This window comes from Xylocopa sonorina, chromosome 2, assembly GCF_050948175.1.
Source record: "Xylocopa sonorina isolate GNS202 chromosome 2, iyXylSono1_principal, whole genome shotgun sequence".
In the NCBI taxonomy this organism is placed as follows: Eukaryota; Metazoa; Arthropoda; class Insecta; order Hymenoptera; family Apidae; genus Xylocopa; species Xylocopa sonorina.
Window position 1 is genome coordinate 13,147,158 of NC_135194.1, and position 27,128 is coordinate 13,174,285.

The 27,128-nt window shown below is 37.8% G+C and overlaps 7 protein-coding genes across 12 annotated transcripts; 3 read left to right on the plus strand and 4 right to left on the minus strand.

The window, feature by feature from the left end:
* Window positions 1-185: 185 nt before the first annotated feature.
* On the plus strand, window positions 186-1,429 carry Dpm1 (Dolichyl-phosphate mannosyltransferase subunit 1). The gene is made up of 4 exons (XM_076909685.1): window positions 186-373; window positions 512-722; window positions 800-990; window positions 1,062-1,429. The coding sequence occupies exons 1-4, from the start codon at window positions 234-236 to the stop codon at window positions 1,279-1,281; spliced, it is 762 nt and encodes a 253-aa protein (XP_076765800.1). The 5' UTR covers window positions 186-233; the 3' UTR covers window positions 1,282-1,429.
* Window positions 1,430-2,049: 620 nt separating this feature from the next.
* Window positions 2,050-7,569, plus strand: LOC143432789 (centrosomal protein of 104 kDa). Of its 2 annotated transcripts, none has more exons than XM_076909682.1 (16): window positions 2,050-2,342; window positions 3,147-3,311; window positions 3,664-3,875; window positions 3,948-4,134; window positions 4,196-4,407; window positions 4,475-4,682; window positions 4,766-4,913; window positions 4,981-5,107; window positions 5,182-5,408; window positions 5,491-5,760; window positions 5,943-6,174; window positions 6,260-6,438; window positions 6,508-6,653; window positions 6,731-6,832; window positions 6,899-7,024; window positions 7,086-7,569. In XM_076909682.1, the coding sequence occupies exons 1-16, from the start codon at window positions 2,303-2,305 to the stop codon at window positions 7,154-7,156; spliced, it is 2,652 nt and encodes an 883-aa protein (XP_076765797.1). In that variant the 5' UTR covers window positions 2,050-2,302; the 3' UTR covers window positions 7,157-7,569. The 2 variants fall into 2 exon arrangements, with proteins under 2 accessions (XP_076765797.1, XP_076765798.1); XM_076909683.1 differs by having other exon boundaries at window positions 5,961-6,174.
* A 134-nt stretch (window positions 7,570-7,703) lies between these two features.
* Window positions 7,704-11,204, minus strand: Nsun2 (tRNA (cytosine(34)-C(5))-methyltransferase Nsun2). The gene is made up of 11 exons (XM_076909684.1): window positions 11,023-11,204; window positions 10,341-10,820; window positions 10,184-10,268; window positions 9,943-10,105; window positions 9,761-9,868; window positions 9,496-9,683; window positions 9,280-9,424; window positions 8,875-9,186; window positions 8,441-8,808; window positions 8,199-8,360; window positions 7,704-8,137 (listed from the first exon to the last, which is right to left on the minus strand). The coding sequence occupies exons 1-11, from the start codon at window positions 11,086-11,088 to the stop codon at window positions 8,001-8,003; spliced, it is 2,214 nt and encodes a 737-aa protein (XP_076765799.1). The 5' UTR covers window positions 11,089-11,204; the 3' UTR covers window positions 7,704-8,000.
* Window positions 11,205-11,914: 710 nt separating this feature from the next.
* LOC143432943 (vacuolar protein sorting-associated protein 35-like) lies at window positions 11,915-15,923 on the minus strand. 2 transcript variants are annotated; one of them, XM_076909947.1, is made up of 12 exons: window positions 15,801-15,923; window positions 15,105-15,303; window positions 14,899-15,022; window positions 14,643-14,838; window positions 14,387-14,581; window positions 14,222-14,305; window positions 13,916-14,152; window positions 13,541-13,689; window positions 12,985-13,471; window positions 12,487-12,906; window positions 12,262-12,405; window positions 11,915-12,192 (listed from the first exon to the last, which is right to left on the minus strand). In XM_076909947.1, the coding sequence occupies exons 1-12, from the start codon at window positions 15,801-15,803 to the stop codon at window positions 12,013-12,015; spliced, it is 2,418 nt and encodes an 805-aa protein (XP_076766062.1). In that variant the 5' UTR covers window positions 15,804-15,923; the 3' UTR covers window positions 11,915-12,012. The 2 variants fall into 2 exon arrangements, with proteins under 2 accessions (XP_076766062.1, XP_076766061.1); XM_076909946.1 differs by having other exon boundaries at window positions 15,105-15,324.
* Window positions 15,924-15,983: 60 nt separating this feature from the next.
* Window positions 15,984-26,808, plus strand: LOC143433213 (ATP-binding cassette sub-family C member 10). 4 transcript variants are annotated; one of them, XM_076910440.1, is made up of 18 exons: window positions 15,984-15,999; window positions 17,596-17,759; window positions 18,010-18,159; window positions 18,240-18,999; window positions 19,076-19,329; window positions 19,417-19,690; window positions 19,774-19,997; window positions 20,068-20,305; window positions 20,384-20,652; window positions 20,722-20,934; window positions 21,002-21,213; window positions 21,282-22,137; window positions 22,209-22,435; window positions 22,498-23,004; window positions 23,148-23,339; window positions 23,419-23,662; window positions 23,734-23,873; window positions 23,942-24,131. In XM_076910440.1, the coding sequence occupies exons 3-18, from the start codon at window positions 18,019-18,021 to the stop codon at window positions 24,057-24,059; spliced, it is 4,869 nt and encodes a 1,622-aa protein (XP_076766555.1). In that variant the 5' UTR covers window positions 15,984-15,999; window positions 17,596-17,759; window positions 18,010-18,018; the 3' UTR covers window positions 24,060-24,131. The 4 variants fall into 4 exon arrangements, with proteins under 4 accessions (XP_076766555.1, XP_076766557.1, XP_076766554.1 ...); XM_076910442.1 differs by lacking the exon at window positions 15,984-15,999 and adding an exon at window positions 26,388-26,808 and having other exon boundaries at window positions 17,594-17,759; window positions 23,942-24,070; XM_076910439.1 differs by lacking the exon at window positions 15,984-15,999 and adding an exon at window positions 24,848-25,987 and having other exon boundaries at window positions 17,594-17,759; window positions 23,942-24,070.
* LOC143433214 (coiled-coil domain-containing protein 97-like) lies at window positions 16,049-17,584 on the minus strand. Its single transcript, XM_076910443.1, has 3 exons — window positions 16,504-17,584; window positions 16,254-16,416; window positions 16,049-16,177 (listed from the first exon to the last, which is right to left on the minus strand). Exons 1-3 carry the CDS (start codon window positions 17,388-17,390, stop codon window positions 16,112-16,114), a joined length of 1,116 nt encoding a protein of 371 aa, XP_076766558.1. The 5' UTR covers window positions 17,391-17,584; the 3' UTR covers window positions 16,049-16,111.
* LOC143433306 (EF-hand calcium-binding domain-containing protein 11) lies at window positions 24,366-25,041 on the minus strand. Its single transcript, XM_076910604.1, has 4 exons — window positions 24,949-25,041; window positions 24,787-24,882; window positions 24,586-24,721; window positions 24,366-24,526 (listed from the first exon to the last, which is right to left on the minus strand). Exons 1-4 carry the CDS (start codon window positions 25,039-25,041, stop codon window positions 24,366-24,368), a joined length of 486 nt encoding a protein of 161 aa, XP_076766719.1.
* Window positions 26,809-27,128: the final 320 nt, after the last annotated feature.

Here is a 27,128-nt window from a genome sequence, read left to right on the forward strand (position 1 = left end):
GACTTTTAAATATTTGAATGATTCATACTCTTACGTGCGCGCGATGAATGAAATTTGAAAACACCGCTTCGCGGTGACGTATAGTAGCGTCAACGGGATGCGTCATCGAAGGATGACTGCTTTCTTCTCAAACCTGTACGGATGGTTGCGTTCGCTAGGGGTTGCCGGTGCGACGTATGATAAGGAAGGCCACGTCTATGTCGCGTCAGTGTACCGCGGGCTAGTGTCGAAAAATGGTCGAGAGAGAACAGACGAAAAAGGACATGAGAGAACTGTCGAGGAATGATAAATATTCCATTTTATTACCCACGTACAACGAGGTCGAGAATCTACCTATAATTATCTGGCTTATCGTCAAATATATGGATGAGAGGTAACTACATAACCTCAAAACTAACGACGTAACCTCAAAAGTCGAAGTAATTAAACAAACTACCATGTAGTTAAACAAATTTTAAATATACAATCGGGAGGATTGTGCTCAGTCAAGCGAAAACATTCAACATTCTAGCGAACTTGATTATGAGATAATCGTGATAGACGATGGTTCTCCAGATGGTACACTGGACATGGCTAAACAGCTGCAGAATGTTTACGGAGAGAACAAAATAGTGTTGAGGCCAAGGGAGAAGAAATTAGGACTGGGAACAGCATATATGCATGGAATAAAACATGCTACAGGGAACTTCATCGTTATAATGGATGCAGATTTGTCTCATCATGTATTTATTTTACATCTTAAGTTGATAATATAAGGAGCTATTATACTTAAATGTTATACTTGCTTTTATTATTTCAGCCTAAATTTATTCCAAAAATGATAGAGCAGCAGAAGTATCTTGATCTGGATATTGTTAGTGGAACCAGATACGCACACGGTGGAGGTGTCTATGGCTGGGACTTCAAGAGGAAGTTAATAAGTAGAGGAGCCAATTTCTTGACACAATTATTGTTGAGGCCACAAGCCAGTGATCTCACGGGAAGCTTTAGGTAAATGATTTACAATTTATTCGACACGAGCATTTTAACGTTGCGCGGCTTCTTTGCATTTCATGTTGTAGGCTGTACAAAAAAGATGTGTTGGAAAAGCTCATTAAATCGTGCGTGTCTAAGGGATACGTCTTCCAGATGGAGATGATTGTTCGGGCCAGGCAATTCAACTATACCATAGGAGAAGTGCCCATCACGTTCGTCGATCGCGTTTACGGAGAATCGAAGCTGGGTGGATCGGAAGTTTTCCAATTCGTGAAAGGTCTTCTGTATCTTTTTGCTACCACATAACTTACTATGCATTATACGTGAGAGAAAAACCTTGAAACAACATTCCTTGTATCATACAAAAAACCAATACATAAATCAAAATATGTACAAATAAAAAAATTGTATATTACCGTGATTTTATAAAATAAATACTTAATTTATACGCATTAACCGATGCGTTTTAATAGGGCACGGTATCATTTCACAAACGAATAAAAGATGAATACCCGTTTTTGAAAATGACGAAGCACGTGCACGCACACGTGGTCGTGAATGAGTGGCATGAGACGCGTATAACGATTCTGGCGAGCCATTCCACCCTCGCCGCACCCTCTGACGTCATGCAGCCTCCGTTTATTGATCCATTACGAAATTACAGTCTATATTTCAACTTGAGCAGAATACAAGACAGTACCACAATGTGCCATGTACAGGAGCCTAGCCAAGATCCCCAAAAATTTCCTTTTCTATAAATATTGCCTACGCTTTCGCAAGTAATATGATAAAATCAATTTTCAAAAGTAGACTGCACATATACTTCGTCCATTTATTAATAAATTGGGAAGGTTCTTGAACGCAGAAACGGATCTTCGTTGTTCAATATTTTACCACCCCTCGAAAGGGTCGAAGCTGCTCTGGGAATGCCAGCAAATCGTTTCCCTCCCGATCGATCGTTGGTTTCCTTGGTTCTCTGACGAAAAAGAGGTTGAAAGTACGAGTGCGGCACTTCTGCCGAGCGAAAATGCTCGAGGTCTCGAGATCAGAGTTTCCGTTCGCGGAAAGGGTGCAGTTACCAGTCAGTTCTGTCGCAAGCTTCGCCGCGGCCAGACGTACAAGTGGCGTTGCCTACGCGCCGGGGTGAAACTTGCAAGCTCTCCCGTATCGAGCTTTCAGATGGCTGTGCCTTTTAGAATTTGACGTTCCCTTCGTTCCCCCTACTCTCCTATCGTACACGCTTATTTCCCTTTTTTTTCCACTCTCCCCGTTCGAGTACATATGGTTCCGGTGCATCGTTCTCGTCGCTAGGAAATCATCCCCCGACATGCCACGCAAAATCGGATTCAACGTCGTGTACGCAACCAGTAAGTGAACATGGGATTGTGACTGTAAAATCAGTCAAACGACGATAACCTTGAGCTGTGCGTGAATTTCCGTGGATTCGATCGTCGACGATATTGAGACGTATACTTAGATATATATACGTGCTTTTTAGTTAACCAGTATTCTCTGAAGGATATAACGAAACTGCGAAACTGTTTGCACACATGGATATCGATTTTTCTTTTCTACGCGAAGAACGTATCATTTTTCGGAAGTTGCTGCTTTAGGAAAAGAAAAAAGAAGACGAGTTAACAACGACTCGACACGTGCTTCACCGCGTCTCGTTGCAGATTGCACATTGCTCTTCAGCCATAATCGGTTCTAGTTTTCCGCTCTCTTTTTCCACGGTTAAATATTAAATGCGGTATCCTCGATCAGTGAACACGATAAAACCAGGCATCGTAACGGGTTCCTTTGGTTGTTGTGATTGCGAAACGTGTGCCGAGGCACAGTATCGCGTGACAGTGTCTCATGTTAGCGGTCCATCGTTCGAAGCATAATTTCCAAGTTAAAACATTATCGATTACGTGGGAATCTCCATTTTTATGCAGAAAAGAGGAACGTTTCGTGACGCGAGATAAAAACGACGTAAGAAAACGTTCGTGTACGATGATTTTTAAAGAAACCGCGGATAAGGGTTGTTAGACAAATTTTGGAAAATATCCCTTAACTATTTTTGTCTAAAAATTATCCATCTCCCTATAGTCGCGACAATATGCATTGCAGTCATTTCACACGAGCACAGTATGTTATTCTGAGTCGTGCTTAATAATAATTAATCACAGGCGAAGAAGACAGACATTCTTCGTTGGAGCTGAACGTTCACGGGCCGACGGTAAGAGGTTGGCAAAGTTCGAGAAGATGTACATATCCCCAAGAACTTATTCTGCGCCTTCATGGCCCAACGAAGCTTACGAGGATACAAGTCTTGGCCCATCAATATCTAATCCGTAAGTCAACATCGTCGAAACTCGCCTCCGTATCTCTCTCAGCCTACTAACTTCCCACTTATTTTTCACTCGCGAATCATTTCCCGAGAATGCAACGTCGCAATGTAATATAAAGTCTCGAGTTTCCTTCAGGAAACAACTCGGTAACAATGAGAATCGAATTAGCTCGGCAACCCCGATTTCCCGAGGCTACGTCGCCCTCCTTCGCTTCACCCTCGCTTCTTATTCTACTCGAGGCTGAATGCTGCGCAACGCTTTGCCTCTCGTTGTTTACGGATACCTCTCCTTTTCTTAGAAGAGCACGTTAACGAGTCGGGCGTCTTAACGATCGTCGCCGTATCTTGCTTTACAGCCGAAAAGCTGGAGATCTGGACGTCCAGAGAGGAGAACGCCTCCGTGACGACAGAGTTCAGCTATTTGGGTTACATCACATTATCCGACAATGCCTCGACCATGTACAAAAGCAGGGAGCTGAAGAGCGTCGCCCTTCCGGAAACAGAGGCGGTCTCGTTAAAGCTGAGGCTTCACAAACCGCACAGTAACGCGCACAACGTTTATCAACAGGTATGGGATTCCTCGTGTGTGCGTGTCACGCGACGAAGGTAACGAAGATTGCAGTCGCATTTGTGATTGCAGGTCGGTCTCATTGCCATCAATATTCTCGGCGAGCCTTACGGACACGAGCTCACTGGCCAAGGGGATGCACCGTACAACCCCCATTACACGTCCCCGTACGATGACCTGGCGTTCGAGATGTACGTCGATCGCGAGGTAGCGAAGATTATAAGGCAGATGGAAGCGAAGAAGTTGCAGGCTGTTGAAGGTGAGTGCATCGATGAACGAAGAGAAGGACGACGAATAATTTTGATTGAAAAAATTTCTAGAGGAGAGATTCGAGTACGCCTCGAAGCTTAAGGTAGCGATGGAGAACCTGAGAAAAGCCGGGGAGCGTCTCGGAAAGTATGAACTGGAGAAGAAGTACGCCATAGCCTTAGAAGATTACGATAAGGCTAAAGCGAAAAAAGCTCAAGCGCAACAATACAGACAACAAGTCTACCAGAGCTTGGAAGTACAAGATCTGCTAGAAGTTCACGGGGTAAGTAGATGATTCTAAGGGTGGAATCTGATTAGAGCTTCCATTTATTGTATTTTCGCTCGAGCAGCCATTGGAGAAGAATAACCTGTCGTCGGTTGAGGGGAAGGAACCTGTATCGGTGGACACGTGCACGTCGAACACGACTGCTGCTCCTGAAGACATCACGTCACCACCGAGATTAGTGATTCCGCCAAGTCGCGATGGAGCGATATCTCCAACCGGTCCTGCTCATCAGCCACCCGTTTCACCTTTGCATCAGAAGCCAAATAGCCCTGGTGAATTAATTTATACAAGCATAAAGATGACTGAACGTTAACAGTGAGAGTATACAGCTAATCGTTTCTCAATTCTTGAACAGAAGTTACCGATAGTCCTACAAACGGGGTCGTCGAACGACAGAATAATTGCAACAAGGGATCCCTTAGGAGGAAAACGAAATCAGCAGGACCGGCGCTTCGCTCGAGCTACGAAGCTTACGAGGAGAGGACCATTCCCGCTTTAAGACAGTAAGATGATTAAAAAGAAGGGAGCGTAGGGACAAAAGTGCAGCAATTGCATTCAATCGCGTTTCAGTTCACACACGAACGAGTTCACCAGGGAATGTCACATGGACAATACGGAAACGAAAGTGATATCGAAACTGAACGACAGGGAGAAGAAGCAAGCTGCCTTGCCCATCGCTGTCTTCGGAATGGAAATGGTCACGCAAGTTTCAAACGATCGTCGCAATTATAATTCGTGAGATAATAATAATCGGTAAAATTCATTGACCAGGTAGAGAAATTCTATTCGAAACAATTTACGGACAAGGAGGAAGGTTTGATGCAGCTGAAGGAGGAACTGAAATCGTTCGACTCGGAGGTTTCCAAGCATTCAGCGAACAAAACCGCAAGGGCTGCGATCTTGCTGCTGCACAGAGCTCTCAGAGACAAGGTCTTCAGCGTGTACAGCTTGGCAGCGAAATTGATTAGAATTTTCTTCGCAGAATTTGCGACGGATAGGTATCGCATCCTGTACCATATTTAATATTGCCTATTTAACGTTTCCAATCTCGTGACAAATATTATCTTTGTCGTCCCTTAGAGTATCTTCTGCGGAGATCGCGAGAAGCGTGGAGAGGCTACTACCTGAACTGCTGACAAAGTCAGGAGACACTACTCCCAGAATCCATAACATGGCAGTACACACGATACTGAGCATGGCAGACTGCAAATGCGTCAGGGAGTTACACATTATACCAGTACACTTAACGAGACCTGTTAGCAGCAGTACTCATCAAAGACTAGCTCTGAGTAGACTGGAAATGGTGGAACAGCTGATCCTAAACCATGGAATATCTACCGACAAGCAAAGGTGATTCAAAATAACTTAATCTTGATATCAGTTTGTTCTTCTAGTAGATCTGAGAAACAGTGAAGAATATCAGACCTCTGTCCGTGACGCTTGATACGATCTTATCAATTATCAATGTCACTCGCAGAGGTCCAACCTCGGGCGTTCAGACTGATCCTTTAAAACGCAATTACTCTGATAAGGCATTGTAACTGTTGTAGTGGACTCACTTGTCGGACGTTGTCAGAACTGGGTTCCTCGGGACTGCACCATCCAGCGGAAGCGGTCAGGAAGGTCTCGGAAAGGATTTTGGTATTGGTGTACAAGGTGAACCCGAGACTGGTTCGCAAACAGTTGCCTCCTGACGATGACATCACGAGAAGGAACTTATTGTACCGGCAATTGTTTCATGAATTCGATCTTATCGATCTTCAGGTAAAGATCTTTTATTCTGGCTAAACTAATCCGAATATGGATCACTTTGTTACGTTCTTGCTTATAATTTGTGGACTGATCACAGAGGAAAAAGGAAGCGGATGCGGGTCACAAAACAACGACGCCCACACGAACGAAGTCGACGGAGAACAATGTAGCGAGCATAACAAAATCTCCTTCCAGAACTAGTCCCGTTGTTAGTACCGGAAGTTCAGCAAGTATAACATCTCCGTCCGAGAATAGCACAGAGCATAAGGGTGACAAGTGAGTAATCTACGATTGCACCGCGAATGTTCGTCTGCTATTTGTTAAGCATACATTTTCATCTCGCAGGATGTGCATATTTTGCCTTTCCAAAGGACAGGGTTACTCCGAAGAGGGTTTAAACATTCATTACTGGAGAAGCTGCCCTATGTTAACGAAGTGTGAGGCGTGTAAGCAAGTGGTTGAGATTTCGTATTTAAACCTGCACTTGTTAAGTAAGTAATTCATTTTTCGAACTGCGTTCAAAATATGTATTCGATCTGCACGTGTCTATTTACCTTGCTTTCGTCAGACGAATGCGATATGAGAAGCAATTACGTTAAATGCGAGACGTGCAAGCAAGCGATCCACGAGAATTCCTTCGAGGAACACAGGAAAAACGACAAGTGTACAAGTACGTATTTGGTATACAATACGATAAATTGGTAAGTAATAAAAAGATGTATCGTTTGTATTACAGAACCCATCGAATGCTACGATCGTTGCCCGTTGTGCTCCACTCACGTGAATCAAAATAAGTGGAGAGAGCATCTGATGGGTGATCATCCCTGTGCGAACAATCCTCGAAACAAAATCGGAAAAACTTGTGAGTTTTGCGTTATTTAAATCTAACGCATCGATAATCGCGAGGATTGTTTTGTTTCTAGGTTCAAAGTCTCCATCTAACTCTCAGAATCTCGGCGGGAAGATGACCACACCGACCAGCAGGGATTACTAGCGTCAGCCATCGACTTCGAGTCTTTCGGAGTGCAAAAAACTTTAGAAAATATTTTTTTTGTTCCCTTTGTTTTTTTATAGTTTATCTGTACGTTACGAGCTACCCAGCATTTTTCATATTTATACACGTGTATTTAAATGTTTTTTATAGGAAAACCCGTCCTTTATTAAGTAGAAATCTCTATGTTATAACAGATTTTTTAATCGTAAGTTAAAAATCTTCTAATCTTTAGAAATCTAGCATCCTTGTTATCGACTAAATTTCGAGGGGGAAAAGAAAGAGTACTTGACGCGCAATGTAATTTAACGCGAATATCAATGATATACATTCATCTTTTCAACTTTAACGTAGAAGAAAAGAGTTCAATACAATTTACTATATTATTGAACGTTATGGCATTGGCCATTTCAGAATTAATGATTCCTCTACATCCGGCCATATTTATAATAATATTTGTACTATAATCAGCAGAATACCTTGAATTTAGTGGCCGAAGATAGCAAAAAAGGGAGAGGATAATTGTCGCTCAAATTACATAAAAATCACATGTAATTTCGTAAATTATTTCATAGAAAATGAATAGTAAAAAAAAGGCATTTCCCACGAATTAACAATCACTTTCTTGTTCCCGTGAAAACGTTTTATTCCGTTTCTACTATATTCATCTTATTCTGGTGCATTAAAATAGGTACCCACCTTGTCGCTTCTCGGAATTCCGCGAATATGGAGCACCTTTATGAAACTTTAAATAGGATAAAAATTTTTTACTCGTCCGTACAACGTACTGGAACTGATACTTCGATAAAAATTAAAGGAACATCAGCTCGTATTATAAAATTACGTGTCATTCTTTTAATTCGTCTAAAGTTTGTGACTTATCGTCCTCTTTCGAGTTAGTATCCTTTTCTCCGTTATTAATAATCTCATTACTTAATACCTCAGATGCAACGGAAGCACGATTCTCCTTGAATTTATTCTTTTCTGAAATATGAACATGGAGTAATACCTTGAAAGCATTAGCGTATGTTTCATGAATACATACCAAATTTCGAACAATCAGCTCCTAACAGGCGTAGATAATGAATTGCATCGTGTACATTAACGTATGCTCTCAGGGACATTGTACCTCGCCAACCTACCATTTGCAGCTTTAATGGGTTTTCAGTCTTTTCTTCTTCATATACAAGTATACAACTCCCCGTTGCTGAAATGTTACGTGAAGCAATTTGTACAATAAAATTTATTACTAATGTTTTCATCCCAACAAAGCACGAAATATCTTACCAAAATTTTGTAAGCGTTCTTGCGTCTCCGGATTAAGTTTCACAATTTCAGGTGGAGTATGTGGATCGTTGTTTTGTAATAGCATTATCAGATCGTCTTTAGATATCCTGATTTTCCTACCGTCACCGATATATTTTACAATACTCTGTATACCTTCTTGTGCCAGTCTAAACGGACAGTTCATGTTCTTATTGTCGCAGCGCACAAATGATTTTACTCCGGTATTTATTAATTTTATTTGATCTTCATTAGACAGCACAACGTTACGTATCTCGGGTGACGTGTAATAAATGTTTTTCTTTTTCCTGTCGAGACATCGGACTAATAAACACCGAGGATCCAAATCATCTGATATGTTGTAGAAATTTCTGAAAATTTTCAAATTAAACAAGAAATCAATTAAATAAACGAAACAAAAAAATATCTGTACCCACTTTATAGATAACCACACATCTTCCTTGTCATCTTTGAAGAAAACGAATGGATCTTCCTTGTACCCGGCAATTCTTTTACGTTTCTTCCTGAATTCCCGTGGTCTGTTTGTTTCATCGAGTGATCTTTTTCCTTGTGCATTTTTCTCTGCTGCATCTTCCAGACTTAATTCATTATTTTCTTCTTTACAATTAGAATTCTGCGCAACCTCATCGCTTGTGCGTGATCCGTGTTCCCATGGTAGATACTTTATTTTCTCCAGAACAGCCACAAAGAAACCCCCTGTATCTTGATGATGCGGCAATATTCTCATACTGCGTAATTGAAAAATCATTACTCTAAGGAAATTTTTGATAGGAGCAGTAGCGGACCGCAATGTATTAACAAAAGAATGAGTCTTTGCTTACCATCGTTCGAAGTGAAACTTGGCTGCATCCTCCGGTTTTGGTGGAAACATTTTTGGATGAACTTGCGTTTGCCACTGTTCGGGTACATCTTCCCACGACTCGTAATATTGCAAATCTTTCGACGCAGGCAACCAATGAGATATACCTAGGAAATAGAGGGAATGAAGTATTTAACGCAAACACAATCTATACAATATAAAGCATAATATACAATACCTGGATTGCACACTAAACCAGGTACTAAATCTCTGCAGTCAACTAATTGCACAGAATCTTGAGTATCGAGAAAAAGTCTGTGAAGTACAGCTTCATTTTCTATCGGATTTAATGAGCAAGTAGAATATACCATCCTTCCTCCAACTGCTAAAAGCTCTAGGCCCCGTTTTGCTATCCTATACTGAATTCTTTAAATGGATAAAAAGTAAGTGACTTTTATTGTATAGTTTACAAATTATACAGTTTATAATTAATTAATATTTACCCATGAAGATTGTTCCCATTTGCCGGACTCCACTTACACCAAATGTCAGGGTTCTTCCTCATTGTACCATCACCGCTACATGGTACATCAGCAAGTATTCTATCAAATCTGTAACGTGAGATGTAACAATGTTAAAAAACTTTATAAATAAATATAATTTGTTTATCATCTATTTTACTGACTTCAACTCTTCCTTAGTATTGTCTGGTTTAGTAGTGGTAAAATTAGGCAACACAGAGGCATCATGATTTGTAATTAAAATACTTGGGCTGTTTAATCTTTTTGCTTGATGTACAAGCATGTAACAACGATTGTTGTCGAGATCGTTGGCTATTACAAAGCCCTCTGTAGAAAAGAATAATAAAAACGAAATATAATATAAAATTTGTTTTGTAAATTTCCAATTAAACGTTTCGTTAGTACCTGGATGTGCGTTTCCTTCTTCGGAATGTATCATTTCAATGAGTTGAGCCGTCTTTGACCCTGGTGCTGCACACATATCTAAAATCTATGTAAAATAATCTTTTTAATATCAGCATTTCTGATTTACTCACAATACATTTGAGTAAGTAAATTATACCTTATGAGAAGGTTTTACATCTAATACTAGAGGCGGTACCATGCTGACTACCTCTTGTCTACTAATGTTCCCACTTTCCGTTTCAACGATTAAAAAATTATGTAATCTAAAATAAGCTTCAGATCTCCGAATATCTTTTCTAGTTAATTGTAGTTGCCAAGCTAACCCATCCGGGTAAAATGGCAGACAACGTAATATATCTTTAGCTTCCACGCTATTTCCTGAATCATCTTCCACTTGCGTGTTCAAGATTTCCTTAAAGAAATCTCCTTTGATTATTTCCATCAATACCTTAGCTTCCTCTTTAGACCCTGTAATTCTAAATGCCACTGGCAGGTTCGTTTTCATGGTATTCATAAATGAATCCCACTGGTCCTCGTCAACAATTTTCTGGGTTTTATAATAATTCTCAAAATTCTTATTCTCTCTAATAATATCCGCATAGTTATGATGCGGAGTACTGTCCCATTCATCCTTTTTCTGTATAATTCATAAAAATTCTATATACTGTTCATATAAAGAAAAACCACTTGTTCATAATTAAAGATTGAGGATTCTTCAGCAGTAAACTTATAAATACATGAATTTACATAAATATTCACAATCTAAATATATCTGTGTATAATAGTAAACATAACCACAAGTCACAGCCGGTACATTATTCTAATGATAAATATCGTACCTTCTGTTTCTCTCGACGTTTTTCTGCGAAATTTTTTTTTGGCTTATGCTTTCGACCTTTCCCCATTTCCGTGCGTAAAAAAGTGTTCTGTATTAACAATTAATAAACACGTGCTTTTCGAGGAGCAACAAATAGCGGTAAAATTAATCTTTGAAGCCAGAGAAAACCTGTGGAGAACGCTTCTACTTTGACAACCTTCAGATGGCGTACCTCTCCTCTGTTTCACAATAAAAAAAAGTATAACAAAACTTGTGCAATAAAATTAAGGCATTAGATTCAAGGAAAAGTTAGAGGAAATAAAACAAATATGCAGATTCTATTTCAAGAATTAACAAATAATATTTTTTATATACAACTAACAATTTATAAATTTATTGTAATTTATTTTATACTACCCACTTTAGAGGTAAGAGAGAGAAAGATATATAAGAAAGCTATAAGAAAGAGTGAGACAGATGTTATTGACTCTACTAAAGGACTCCTGGCGCCATCTCTGCGAAAAGTGCTCAAACTGGTCGCACAGCATTATCGACAGCGAAGTAAACTACTGAAAACTACTAACACCATCTCTTGGGGGATCGCTGAAACTGGTCGAGAATTAGTTCTAGTACTTTCCACAGAGATGGCACTAGTAGTTTTCAGTAGTTCACTTCGCTGTCGATAATGCTGTGCGATCAGTTTGAGCACTTTTCATAGAGATGGCGCCAGGAGTTCTTGAGCAGAGTCCCTATCATCTGTCTCACTCTCTCTTATAGCAGGCGGTATCAGCACTGAAATTGCATCGCGTGTTCTGGTGCATTCGAAGACGAGTCAACCTGGTAATACCTCTGGGGGCGTCACCGTAATACGCTGGTGCTTTTTGAGATATTATGCAGTGTTATCTGGGAACCTTTCATATTTAATAAGCGTTTGATTTTAGAATTTGTAATCGATTCATAGAATAATTAGTGGATCTTTTTATGTACAAAATTATCCCTTATAACAATTACATTATAAGAAAAGTCCTTGGTACGAAAGACCATCAGCTTCTGGAGATTCCATTCTATTCCTTAAATGTTCTAATGTGTTAGCTAAATGTTTTTGAATTTGTTCTGTTTCTTCACTGACTTCTAAGTTGGGCAGTTCTTCCCTAATTTTTGCGATCACTTGATTTAAGATTTGAACAGTGACCTAGAGAAAAGAAATTATAATTAAGTTACAGATATTAAGGGATATTAGTGGGCATTATACAACGCTTACCGCTGTATTGCCTTTCTCGTAGAAATAAATATAATGATTTAACAGTTCAACATAAAGTTGTACTTGAACTGAGGTATCCATGCATTGGCTTGCTATTCTGATGCCTTTCTTTAGACAATCTAATACCTTATTTCCGTCTTGCATCTAAAATAATCGTGCAAATTAATTATTCATTCAGTATTACTATAGAATGTAATATTTAAACATATTATTAGGAAGAAGTACTTCTTTTCCTCCTGTAGCTAATGACTTTCCAGACCAGAATATATGAGAACAGGTAGCAACACCTCTACATTGGTCTGGTTTTCTTAATAATTTGCTGGCGTATAGAGCACACTGGTTGCGTACTGGTTCCGCGTTCTCTTCACCGAAACAACTCATTTGTTCAAATGTGGCAATGATCAATGTAATAGCGGCTAACTGAGCTTTCGAATCACTTATTTCATCCTCGTATATCGAGAATGCTTGACTCATAAACTCATAAGCAACCATTTCAAAGTTATCGAAACGAATCTCTCCTATTGCTATTGCACCCTGAAGAAATAACCTCAAAGGCAACTCTGCCAATTCAGCCTTCATTAAAGCTGTAATAGTGGCATGACAGAATTGAAAGATTTTTTGGCACTTTTTCTGCCACATTTCATCCTGCAATGAAAATGAAAATAAATCTATTCCAAATAAATACAATAATAATTCTGTTAATAACCTAATTAACTAACTAACTTGATCCTGTAATCCTTTGTATGTAAAAGCTAGCTGATAAGCTTGGAAAACTATTGGTGGTAGGGTATATTTTATTCTCTTATTCCCACCAGCACTGAAATGTTTTCTAGAAGCACTCAGTATCATGTATTGTTGATCAGCTGTCTCTGATTTAAAATGATGTATCAGTCTGCCAAGAAGGCCCTGTTCTTCCGCAAAATCTTCGGGGTCTTCTTCTATGTTAGGTTGGTCCAGTTGGTCTTGCACCAATGGAGACACCATGGAAAGAACCGCATCCACTTGTTCTTGAGTAGGTATCAACGTTTCATTTTCTAAAATGTTTGTTATTATATAAACAGCTAACAGCTTTCTACCCTCATAGTCAAAATAATCTAGTAATGGGGCAAAATGTTCGAGTTTCAGAACAGTTAATATGTTCTTGTAGTTATCTATTGGAATTTTCATCAGTCTTACTAATTCTCTTGATACAGCACTATTGTACTCGAGCCTGGAAATTTTATCAAATTGATAATATATTGAGCCATGTTTAAATACAAGTATAGTGCATTATACTTACTTATCTACACTCTGTTTTTGGAATATTTGAACAGTTGTTAACAAGACTTTGTCTACATAGTTTACCCTATCAGGATAACACTTGTGTGCTAAATTAATAAGGGCTACTTGAAGAGAGACTACATCTTCTGGAGGCATATCTTGCCTAGTCTATAAATAATGGTAGCTTTTAATTATTGAAAGTAATTAAAATTTTTGTGACTATCATTAAGAATAGTTTTCAGACTTAAACTGAACGAGTAAGGATAATTTAAATAACAGTAGATACTAATCATATTGGTATCAAATTTGTGTAATATCTGATCATCACAAAAGTTGTAAATTAAGAGAGAATGAGTTTATAATAAAAATTCTTTACTTTTATAATTCTATATACCTGTATAATAATGGCTATTTGATCACTGAAAACGTCGAAAAGTTTTACATCTTGTGGGATTCCTGGTACTTGATTAGGACTTCCTGGCCCTCCAACACCATCTGATCTTGAACTAAATGCTGCAAGGCGGTCTATTAATGAAATAATTATATTTTTTACATTTACACCATTTTGTAGCTCAGCACAAGATTTTAAAAATGCGTTTAACGTTTGCAGATGGAACTCGTCCGGGAAAACCTAAATAGAAATATAAAACGTCAATCATTATTAGTTGCATTGCAACTTTAATTTATTTGTTCTATTTACCTGAATTATACACTCCATGAGATATTCTTGAGCAATCGCATCTCTACAGCTGACTACCTGTTCTAGAATTCCTGGTAAGACAAGCTGAAAATCATTATTATCAGCAGGAAGGGATTAATATTTTTATTCATAATTCTGAGAAAATTAAATATATTTAGGATCCACCTTTTTATATTTTTCTAATGTAACTGATTCCAACTGACTAAGCCGTACAAGATTAGTTCCCACCAAGATTCTAAGTTCTTCTCTTTCTCTCTCTCTTCTTTCTCTGTCTCTGGTATGACCCTGATGTTGCATGCGAACCCATAATTTATTCATTTCTGCGAAATTCATCAAGACAAAGTCTATACTGTCACGAACCTAAGAAGAAACACAAAATTTAAACTTGTCTCTTTTATACTTGCTCGTTTTCTATACGTACACTTCCATCTTCATCATCTTCTTCCGCAACATCTGGTAAAATGTTACGAGTGCATTGCAATAAATAGTTCCTTAAAAAGAGTCCTCTTAAAGGGTGTTGAACACCTCTGCACATTTCCACTAAATCTCTTAACAGATCTCTTTTTAAACCTGGTGTTGTTTTAATATATACTAATCCAACTGTGATAAGTAGGTACCTATGGAATTATGTTTATTACAAAGTTATTATGATAGACAACTGTATGCAAGAAACTTACAATCTGGGCACAATATTGCCAACATATTGCACCAATTCATATAAATCTGTAACTTTTCTTCCTTTCTGAAATTCATCTAGCAAATAAAGCTCTAAATGCCTTAGTTCATCGGTAATGGCCATATCTAATATGACTGTAAGAAAATATAGAAATTGAAAAAATAATTCATTATATAGTCAAATCATTTGTTCAATATCAAAGGATACATAATTCGTAATAACTCTTTGGACTTAAAAGAGAGGTTCTTAGTTCTCCTAACATCGTAGACGCGTGTTTCAATGCGTCCATCAATTTGGATTTATCCAAACAGTGTTTCATTTGAAACGCCTGTACTTTGACCACACCGATCGCATCTTCTAGTAGTTTCTCTTGCTCTTCTACTCCGGTTATAGCAGGTGTCATTGGCTGCGAGAAAAATAAAGATACCTACCAGGAACACCAGGTAGTACCATGCTAGGTAAGCCATTCAATCGCAAGCATGCACTGCTTTATGCTTTTATGGTAAAGCAAGAGGGAACCATTGTTCTAGATAATAACTGTAATTCTATTAATAACTCGACAAGCAACAGGACATTAACATTGTAGCATCAGACTTGTACTACTTCTCATACAATATTTTATTAAGGGTAGGGGTTATGATTTCCATAAAATATCATTGAACGAAAAAAATTATAGCATTTAATTGTCTATCTCATCGCATTCGACGAAAAAGAAATTAGGTGAGCTTTAAACATTCACTGAATTGTTAAGTATAAACATTGAAATTCTTACAACTAACCTTCGTGGCATTTAAACAATTTTACCGAGGATAATTATGTGTTCATTTAAATTCGACTAGCATGTAATTGATGTTTTCACAAGCAAGGGTTTGTCATGCCTCTGGAAATTAAATTCATACTTACCATTTTCTGTTTTGGAAAAATTAAATACTTGTTTCTCGCACTTGAATCACCCTACCGATGGATACGGATACGCTGTCGCGCATTACTTATCACCACTACAGTCAACCATAACACTGATTATTTGTGGCGACCAGCGCCAAAAGAGTCACGAATGAAATAACTTAAGGTTAACATAAGAAATAGTTCTAGCCCTTATCTAGTAATATTTGTATGTGGTAGTTGGTAAGAAAAGAAAAATATCACCAACATTTGAGTTTTTATACATTTTTATTTATAAACATTAACATCTAATTAACTGTACATATAACAGATTACATCTCAGGGTAATCATCGTATACAAGATTATCCAAGGAGCGCCTATTTGCAGAATCTTGCTCCTATTGAATAAATAATCTTTCTATGAATCAGAACTTTTAATGTGCACTGATCATAAACTGTTAAATATCAATTAACCTTCAATGATTTCATATAAATATCCAGCTCATCCTCGGTCTCATTTTCATTTGCAACTTCTGTGGTAGCTATAGTTTCAGGTGATTCTGAATCGAAGTATTTCTCTTCTTCGTCTTGTGTTCTTATATCTATGTTATCATATGCTTCATTATCGTCGACAGTGCTGTAAAGATTTGAAAAGAAAGTTATATGTATAATATATAAATAAACAATTAAATCGCTATTATTACAGTTAAATGTATATAAACACCTGTAATCAAAGTCTGCATCTTTTCCATCCAAAAAGTTTTGATACATGTTCGTTACAAATTCTTGTTTGAGTATTTGTTGTTCAGCTCTTGAGATACTACAAGAACTCTTTACAGTTTCGTTCTTATGTTGTATGTCATCTCTCAAACTAGATATTTTACCCCAATGTACATCCTTTTCTTCATTTTGTTTTGGAGTACACGTATTATCTACTTCACTTTCATCTGAATCATTTTCTTCCACTACATTCTGCTCTTCTTCTTCTTGTAATTTTTGCTTCTTCTTTAAATTATCTCTTTCAATATTTTCCATTAATAAATTAACAAATGTAATATTTTCAGTATCTATACTATCCCTAATTTTCTTTTGTTTCTCAGTCATATATTGACCCACTAAATGCTCGTACAATAATGGATTTCTTTTCATCATTTCAGATTCACTGAAATACTCTCCTTCTTCGATTAAGCTCTTCAGAGCTTGGTATCTCCTATTTCTAACGTCAGTCTGCCTGGTTGAACTATTAAAGTACCTTTGTAATCTGTTAAAATGATAAGCAACCTCATAGTCCTCCTCTTTGATCTTCTCAAAGTATTTCAAATGTTCCTTTTTCATATAATGACCAAATTTGGACAAGAACAGACAGTGACTCTTTTGAAAAATATTACGTGCAATTGTTAACTTCTCATCATAAGTTAAATCTGGATCGTCTTTTTGTTGACTCTTAAAAATTGCCTTGCTCCTTGCCACGTAACTTAATAGCACTTCTTCCAAATCTTTGTCCACTTGTATTTTACTTGACAAATTCTGTTGTAAGTTATCATCATCATTATCTTTCTCGTCTACAATCATATTTGGTACACAATCATGTATATCTTTTTTTTTACTCATACCTAACCAAACTGTGTTCTATTTTATGATCACAGCCCGAACATAATTAATGCAATACAATCAATTTACTCATCGTTATTATCACTGAATATTATAATCTCAAACGAATGATTTAATGCATTATTAATAAGATATTTTCATTTTTATTCTTATTTTTTAATGTATTTCTCTCGTACACATATTCACACACGTGAATTACTACAAGATGCGTCATCGGCCACTGGCCTGTCATCAGAAACCTAACCAACAAGTTTGCTTTGCCACAAGCGAATTCGAAACATGATACATCACGAAATGTGTAACAAATATTAAGACAGATATAAGTACATATATATTGCTGTTCTACAAACTGGAATATATGTTTCACAAGTACGTAATTTATAACATACAAAATCTATTATACTACCACAGGTTAGCTTCAAATTATTTTCATCTGTTTACATCTGCTTATGATAACAAGTTCATTACATTAATAACTATTTACTTGTTAATTAAAATCAATAAAAATCCTATACTTATACCATCTGTTTGTAAGTGAAACTATGACTTCCTTTTCAGGTGTATATTACTTTATAAAGTTGTTGTGTTGTATATTTTAACAATTTGTGATTGCTTGTAGTTTTAAAATATGAACGCTTGGTTAATGGATAACGCTGAGGAAACATGGCAATGGAATTGGACAGAATTGTGCGGATACCAAAATGGGTTCAAGCCTTTGAATCCAGATACGCATGATCTAGATGTATGTTTTCTACAACTTTGCCTCCAGGTAATCCAGTGTTACGTGACTAAATCTTTTATTTGTGCATATATTGTATATATTACTGTATTTTTTTAAACACTTTTTAGATTCCAGTTTTAGTCTGTATTGCTATAATATCTGCATATTATTGTGGTAAAAGAAACACACACAGCATTCATAATTTTGGGTCTAATAATGTCATAAATTGGAGAATTGCAATTACAATCTGTCTTGTAGTTCTTCCTATACTCAGAGCATATATTATCCTTACTAATACTGTTCTTGCTCCCAAAAACAATGTATCGTCTAATTTTGATTTAATACAAGAAAATATTGTGACGTCTACCAAGAAGCCAGATGTATCTCTGGAAACTTCTGATTTATTGCACAAAATACAAAATGAATGGAATAATACAATTGATTTCGCAAAATCGATTCTTTTTCCAAAGAGTAGTATCCAGAATTCCACTGAACCTTCTGCTGTTTCAAATACACAGAGTTATAATCTTCTACTAACTACAATTAAGAACAAGGCCACATCTGCCAAACCTATCGATTATCTTGTGGCAGGTACTGAAGGATTAGCATGGGCTGTGCACCTCTGTTTTATATTAAGTTTGAGAAGAGGAAGGAATGTTAATATTAGAGGCCCAGTGTTGATTCGAGCGTTAATATTTTTATTAATTGTCATCTCTGTACTCCTATTAAGAAGTCATATCAAGTACAATGCACAAACTGATGTTTTACCCCACTTGTCATTGGGATTTAGCATCAGTGTAGTCACTTTATTAATACTCTATGCTGTAACATTGATACCAGGTCAGAGTAGATTCAGAAGTAGGAGATCATTTCAATTCAATGAGGCAAGTTCATTAAAAGTTATATATGCACAAATAATGCATAAATAATTCATGAGTTATAAGAATAACATGTTTATAGGTAGGAGAACAGACAGCACTCTTGAGCACTCCAAATTCCTCTTATGTAAGATTCCCTGAGGAACAGGACCCATCTTATCTTGGGACTGCAATGGAAGATGCAACCATAACCTCTAAACTTATATTTCATTGGGTAAATCCATTAATGGAGAAGGGTGTGCGCGGTCTGTTGAATCACTCGGATGATCTATTTGAAATACCAGAATATATCAGTACTAGTACAATTAGTCAGAAGATTGATAAGCATTTGCAAAATGTGGTATATAAATGCAACGCTTTATTTTCTACACTACTTTTGTAATTACAATAATTCTATAGTCTTCAAATACATAATAACATATTATAGCCCAGCGATATAAATGGCAGAATGGATAGTTCCGAGTCAGTATTAAGAACGGACGTTCAAGTTGTCACAAACAAGATTACTTTATTCAAATTGTTACACAAATGCTTTGGTCTAGAATTTTACTCAGTTGGAATATTAAAATTTATCGGCGACTCCACTTCGTTTATGGGACCGTTGCTACTGAATAAATTAATTGGTTTCATTGAAGATAAGGATGAGCCACTCTCATATGGATACTTGTACGCATCATTGATATTTATAAGTGCTTTAGTAGGTAGGCATCAATGTAATTATTTAATCAACTAATATCTAGTTAGTTACAATGTCTGTTATAAGTTATAATCTTAATACTTTCAGGTGCCTTTTGCAATACTCACTTTACATTCTGGATGTCTATGGTTGGTCTAAAAATTCGTTCCACCGTTATAACATTACTGTACAGAAAGATTCTGCATTCTTCTAATGTTGAACTAAAACAAAAGTTTAATTTTGGCGAAATTGTTAATTTTATGAGTACAGACAGTGATAGACTTGTTAACAGTTGTGCAAGCTTTCATACATTTTGGAGTATACCATTACAGGTAATTTCTTTGTATGTTTTATATTGACTTGAAAAATCTACTTAAGAGTTTTCTTTATATTTTCTTTTAGTTAGTCGTAACATTATATCTTCTGTCTCAACAAATTGGAGTTTCATTCCTAGCTGGTGTAATTTTTGCGATAATACTTATACCTATAAATAAAGTAATCGCGAATCAAATTGGAAAACTTAGTACAAAGTTAATGGAATGCAAAGATCAGAGAGTTAAACTAACAGGGGAAACACTAAATGGCTTAACAACCATTAAGTTGAACGTCTGGGAAGATCATTTTTTACGAAATATATTGAGTCAGTATATTTTTGTATACACCAATTTACTCTTCTTTACTCGTTTTTATACCTAACTGTTTACTTTTCCTTGTTCAGAATTACGGGAGAGTGAAGTTAAGTATCTACGTGGCAGAAAATATTTGGACGCATTATGTGTTTATTTTTGGGCAACTACACCTGTGCTGATTTCCATATTAACATTTGCTACGTATGTACTCATTGGAAATGAACTCGACGCAAAAACTGTGTTTACTAGTATGGCATTATTGAACATGCTAATAGGTCCATTGAATGCCTTTCCATGGGTTTTGAATGGTCTTACAGAAGCTTGGGTGTCACTTAAGAGAATTCAAAAAATCTTAGATGTAAGTTGACACCTATAGTTTAGTAGTGCATTCACAGTAATAATGTTAATTGAATTCAATTTAATATAGTTACCAGATGCAGATATATCATCATACTATTCAGAACCTCCATCTGGAATAGATTTAGTGCTCCAAGATGTAATGTTCAGTATAAAAACACATCAAAATTTAGAGCAAAATGGTTTAACAATCAATTCATCTTTGAGCGTTTTAAATCCATCTCTTAATTCTGAATCAGATGATATCTTCAATTTGTATGATATCAACATTACAGTTCCAAAGGTAATGCTAAAATCACACAGTACATTTTAATTATGTTAAATTTCACACATTGCCTATTTTATTTTAGGGTCACTTAATTGGCGTTATGGGAAAAGTAGGTAGCGGAAAATCACTACTTTTAGATGGTATTTTAGGTGAGATTGTTAAAGTCCACGGTAATATAGCAATAAGTGATATCGAAAAAGGTTTTGCCTATGTAAAGCAAAATCCTTGGTTGCAATGTGGTACAATTCGAGATAACATCTTGTTTGGAAAATCGTATGACTATAACAAATATAAGTAAGTACTAAGTTGCTCAAACTTTCAAAGGATGTTGAAGTATTCTTATGCAAAACTATTTGTAATAGGAGTATCTTGAAAGCGTGTGCTCTCACTGCTGATTTAAATGCCTTGCCTAAGAAAGATCTAACACCTATTGGTGAAGCAGGAAATACTTTAAGTGGAGGTCAGAAGACAAGAATTTCTTTGGCCCGGGCTGTATACGCGGACAAAGATATTTATTTATTGGATGACGTATTGGCAACTCTGGACCCAAAGGTTGCCAGTTATGTATTCGAACACGTTATTTTAGCTTTATTGAGCAACAAAACAAGACTGTTATGTACTCATCAGACACAGTATTTGATGCATGCAGATTTAGTAGTAGAAATGTCAAAAGGCAGGATCATTAATCAGGGTAAACCAAATGATGTTTTACCCGATTTAGAAGAATACTTATTATCTTCAGAATCCGTAGAATCGGATCTGGATATTATATCTATAAGCGATTTATCAAGAGAACAGTGTCAAATGGACGGTGAAGAGAAATATCCTGCGTTTAACGAAGAATATAAAGAGAAAGGCAAAATACGTCTTGGAGTTTACGGCTGCTATGTAAAGGCCGTGGGCAATTATTTAGCGATTTCAATAGTTCTATCTATGTTCTTGATGCAAAGCTCAAGAAACGTAACAGATTTATGGCTGTCTTATTGGGTTACTCACGCTAATACAAACATTACTAACACCACCGATAATTCAAAGCCCTTAAGGTTAGAATATTTCTTGGGTGATAGTAATATAGGTACTAATTATTATTTAACGATGTACGCCATACTAGCCCTAATTAATACGATATTTACACTAATGAGAGCGTTTATGTTTGCGTACGGTGGAATTCAAGCAGCCATTGCTATACACAAGCAACTTTTAAAAGTTGTAATGCGGGTATGTAAATCTCACAAAAAATATTTGATTTCGTTTTGAAACGTGTAATGTAACATGAATTGTACTTCTAGGCGAAAACTGTATTCTTTGATATTCACCCGTTTGGTAGGATTCTGAACAGATTTTCATCTGATACGTATACAATCGACGATAGTCTTCCATTTATTGCTAACATATTATTTGCCCAGTTATTTGGTTTGATTGCAACAGTTATTGTTACAGCTTACGGATTACCGTGGATACTTTTAATACTTGCACCATTAACACCTGTTTACCATTGGATACAAAATCACTACAGGTTGGTTGATTGAACTCCTATACATAGCATTGTTACATCATATGTTATTATATATTTTGCAGATTAACGTCGAGAGAGTTAAAGCGTTTGTCTAGTGCTGCACTTTCTCCGTTATACGCGCATTTCAACGAAACTTTACAAGGATTGTCAACCATTAGAGCATTCCGTAACGTACCCCGCTTCAAACAGGAGAACGAATTGTTGCTAGAAGTCAGTCAAAAAACGCAGTTTGCCTCGTTCGCTGTTAGTCAGTGGCTTGCACTAAGATTGCAACTTATTGGCGTCGTGCTTCTAGCGGGAGTATGCAATATAGCTGTTATGCAACATCAATATGATATAGCGGATCCGGGCTTGATAGGTCTCGTTGTCACGTACACGTTATCTGTAACTGGATTGCTCTCTGGTGTGGTAAATGCATTTACTGAAACCGAGAGGGAAATGATAGCGGTCGAACGTGTGAAACAGTATTTAGAGAATGTCCCGGTAGAAACAGTAAGAGGAGATAATCCACCATATGCTTGGCCAAGTCAGGGTGTAATTGAATTTAAAGATGTCGTCTTAAAATATAGGTAATTGAAGTGATTATAGGACAGGGAACATCGGTGTAGGTTGTTCAATGCGGCATTGAGCACTCTGCGTTGATGCCCTTTACTATAATAGGTGGTTATCATTCGGCATTATAAGTGATGCTTATGGGGTTTGAACCTTGCAGAGAGTATCTGGTGCCATCTTTGAATGGGGTGTCGTTTATTACAAGACCAGCAGAAAAGATTGGAATCGTTGGTCGTACAGGTGCTGGAAAAAGTTCATTATTCACTTCGTTGTTTAGATTGACGGAACTCACTCTCGGAAGTATATTAATCGATAACGTAAATATACAAACCTTGCAGTTGAATGCATTGAGGTATTGTCTCATAATAGTTTCGGTTGGAGGATCTCACATACCCATTTATAATCAGAGCTAAGGAAATAAATCATTTCAGATCACGGTTAGCTGTCATACCCCAAAATCCATTTCTGTTTTCGGGTACTATTAGGGAAAATCTTGATCCCTTGAATCAGTATCCAGACTTGCACATATACAGAGCATTGGAGAAATGTAATGTTCATTCCTTGGTGTACCGTTTGGGAGGACTTGGCGCTACTTTAGATGAAAATGGCAGCAATCTTAGCGCAGGCCAGAGACAACTGTTCTGTTTAGTTAGAGCTGTTCTACATAACGCGAAGGTAGCCTTATAATTTTCTAAAAGTTCAAGATATATTCTGGACAATTTTAAATTATTATTTCTCGCTTGTAGATCGTCTGTATCGACGAAGCTACGGCGAACGTCGACCAAGAAACAGACAAGTTTATTCAGACAACTATAAAGTCTTCCTTCCAATCCGCTACGGTGCTCACTATAGCACATAGGATAAGAACAATCATGTACTGTGATAGGTATGTTTTCCTTGAATGTTTTGTGCGATTTGTATGTTTTATATTTATTTTCTTCTTTTGTACTCTAGAGTTATCGTGATGGGGGATGGAGAGCTTCTAGAGTTTGACGAACCGAATTTATTAATTCAGAATGTCGATTCTCATTTCTATCAGTTGGTGAGCCAAGAATTTTCTGATAAGGAGTAAAGGTTATACGAGTAGGTATCTTCCAGGAAAAGTATTTATTTTTTTTCTACATTATTGTTTTATAAGTACATAGAGAGGTACATAGTATTAATTATTTTGACTGTATATAGATATGTATGAAACTTGTACAATATCAGTGAGAAAGTTGTATTTTATCCTAAAAATCACGCAATTATTTTCGTACGGATCTATAAGAGAACTATATATTAATCTATAAGATTACGGTAAAATATGAGATTTTATTAGATTAATCTGTTCCGTAGTTAAGGTACTTTGCACTGAATCAGTCTACCTCGCTGTAAGCTCTCATGCTGCTGGTAATATACGTAAAAAATCATCCAAACCGATATATCCTCTTCCATAATGATCTAATCTCTTGAATATCGTTTGCCATACAGATGATGGTAACTTTAAACTGATGGAGTTGCTCGCGAAATAAAAATCGTCCAATATTAAATATCCTTTATCTAGAAAAGCATTTGCTGACGCTTATCAAATTTACTTGATCCGTTAGATAAATACCTACAATCTTTATCGAGTAGAGTGAACAATATCTCCGCGTTAACGTGCGTATTATTGGTAACACATTTTTTGGAAACCCACGATTCAAACTCGTCGTATAAGACTTTATTGGTAGATTGAAAAACTTGCTTGACTTCTGCCTAAAAAGTTATCAAAATTAACAATTGGTAAAATAGATTTCGCCTGCCCTTACACAAATTTTTACTTTGTCCGGACGGCATCCGAAAACAGCAGTCATAGCTACTTTATACTCCCGTTTGTTTAAGGACCTTTTCGACTCCACGTCAGCATAGTCAAAGGCCTAGAAATTTGAAAACACGACCCATTGGATCCCATTATCGTTCTCGCGATCGCATCCAGAGTTTACCATTCTCGCGCGATCCTTGAAACGGTTGGACGCCGTATCACGTGTTCGACGAATGGTCCCAGCTATAAGGAAGCTTTCTTCAGCGACTCCCATATTTAAGCGACCAAATGAAAGCGGGGCGTCACGCCGCTGGTAGTGGTAACGCGAGGAAAAGGTGGTATCGGTCTTTCACGCGAGGAACACGACCGACACTGCATTATATCGTAATTAAAACGATGCCTCTGCTTTCAGCAGCGGCGGTTGGTATTTTGTAATATTCATCTCGCGGAGCCAATTAACGCCGCCGCGGGACACGCGTACACGTGCTTCCTCCCCGCGGGTATATGCACGCCAGAACGACGTAACGCGCGTCTGCTATATCCGGTATATTCAACCATCGCATTTTCGCGGCCTCTGTCACCGTTCTCCGCCACTGAAAACTAATGAGCTGTAACCCCAGCTGATTTCCCTGCCCGTTTTTTTTAATTACCCGCCATTTAAACCCGTTTGTCCCTCGTTTCCACCACCTCCTCCTCGCTTCCACCGCGAGTCAGGAAGCATATTATTTTTCAGCACCCGCTCGACGAAACGCGCGACACAAGTCAGTCTTGCATTTCATGCGGCGCTAATGATGCGCGTTTCATACGATCGTCTGTCGTACGTTTACCAAGCGACGTCTACAACGTTCCAACAAATCTCACGCCCGATATTGTGATTTCTTCAATGGCGATTTCACGTGTAAAGATCAAACGTATCCTACCTATGACCGTGTTGCCGGTAGATTCTGTTTCCATTCGATGATCGTATTAACTCCGATAACTATCTTCGAGACAAATTGAAGGATGATCGTCGATCGAGATGCTCTTTTGTCAAAGGACGCGAGTGTTTCCGATAAAGTGGTCTCTGGGATCTGTTCGAGATCCGTGCCCCCTTTAAGAGCGACGAATTATACAGTAATTTTCATAATTTCTTCGTTTCGTCGTCATTTCCAAGGCGACGCGTTGTCACAGATGGGAATTTATCGTAGCAGCTCGTGTTTTTTTCTTTCCCGTTTTTTTTTCTCTCTTTACCCTTTGTAGACGCTCCGGGGAAGCCGCCTTTGAAACATGTGTGCTTCCGGCGCAAAGCACAGGCAATCTCGGCTGAAAAGCAGAGCCCTGCTACGGACGGCGTTATGTCATCGGCCGATACTCTCCGACGGCCCATAAAACGCGCGCGAGGGCAAGAAAACGTTATGTTTTAGTCGTAAAGAATAAGTTTGCGGTATGGATATTCCGGTCGTAAAACGTTTGTGCGCGATGCGTGTACCAGGCGATGCCAACGTGCATCGAGACGAACCGTTGACCCTTTTAGAACTAGCGCAGCTACCGCATCGATAAATCCAGTTTGGAAATATATTTATCTTTTACTTTCTCTCTCTTTCTTGTTCTTTGCCTTTCAACGTATCATTTCTGTTTCAGTGTCTGTCGATCGTCTGATAAAAGCGTTTCGAAAAATATCCCCGGGAGCGACGTCACGTCCCGTTCTTTGCCGTTAGAGGAGGCGGTGCTCGAGGGTCGCGCACGAACGGTCTAGCCTGCACGGATTTTCCTTAAAAAAGGGAGGATTAAACGCGCGCAGCGTGGAATATTTGAAATTTCATCTTGGATGTAGCTCGTCTCGTGACACAGCCGGCATACGCACAGCCCTTCGCTCTTTGCGCGTCTCGGTGGGCACTCGAGGCTTCAAGCACAGTCACTAGCGTAGGGGGCTTGCCTGGCTACCCCAAAAGTGCACCTATCAAGGGTTGGTTTCAACGAGCGTACAGCCCTAGAGACCCTTGCTATCGCGGAGACTGCACGCCGCCCTTCGGAAAACTAGGTTCACGTTTTGTTACTAAATTCTAAAACGCCGTTTCAAGTTTGTCGAAACCCAGGATTCTCACGTTAGATCAAACGGGAAATATGCACGTACGTTCATACGTTACAGAGAAATGTTCTCTGGTGCGCGTTAATATTAACGTGCGATCTACGATTTTGCGTGCGTTTCCGTTTAACCACGTCTGCCGACTATCGAATACTACCGCATTTACAAATACCGCCCGGAACTATTAGTGAATTAATAACTGGTAATCATGGCGCTTTCTGTTTGATCTCTACCGGTTACCGTCGATACTGCGCAATCTCTAGAGTAGCGAAGGGTGTCTAGGCCTTCGCTTACCC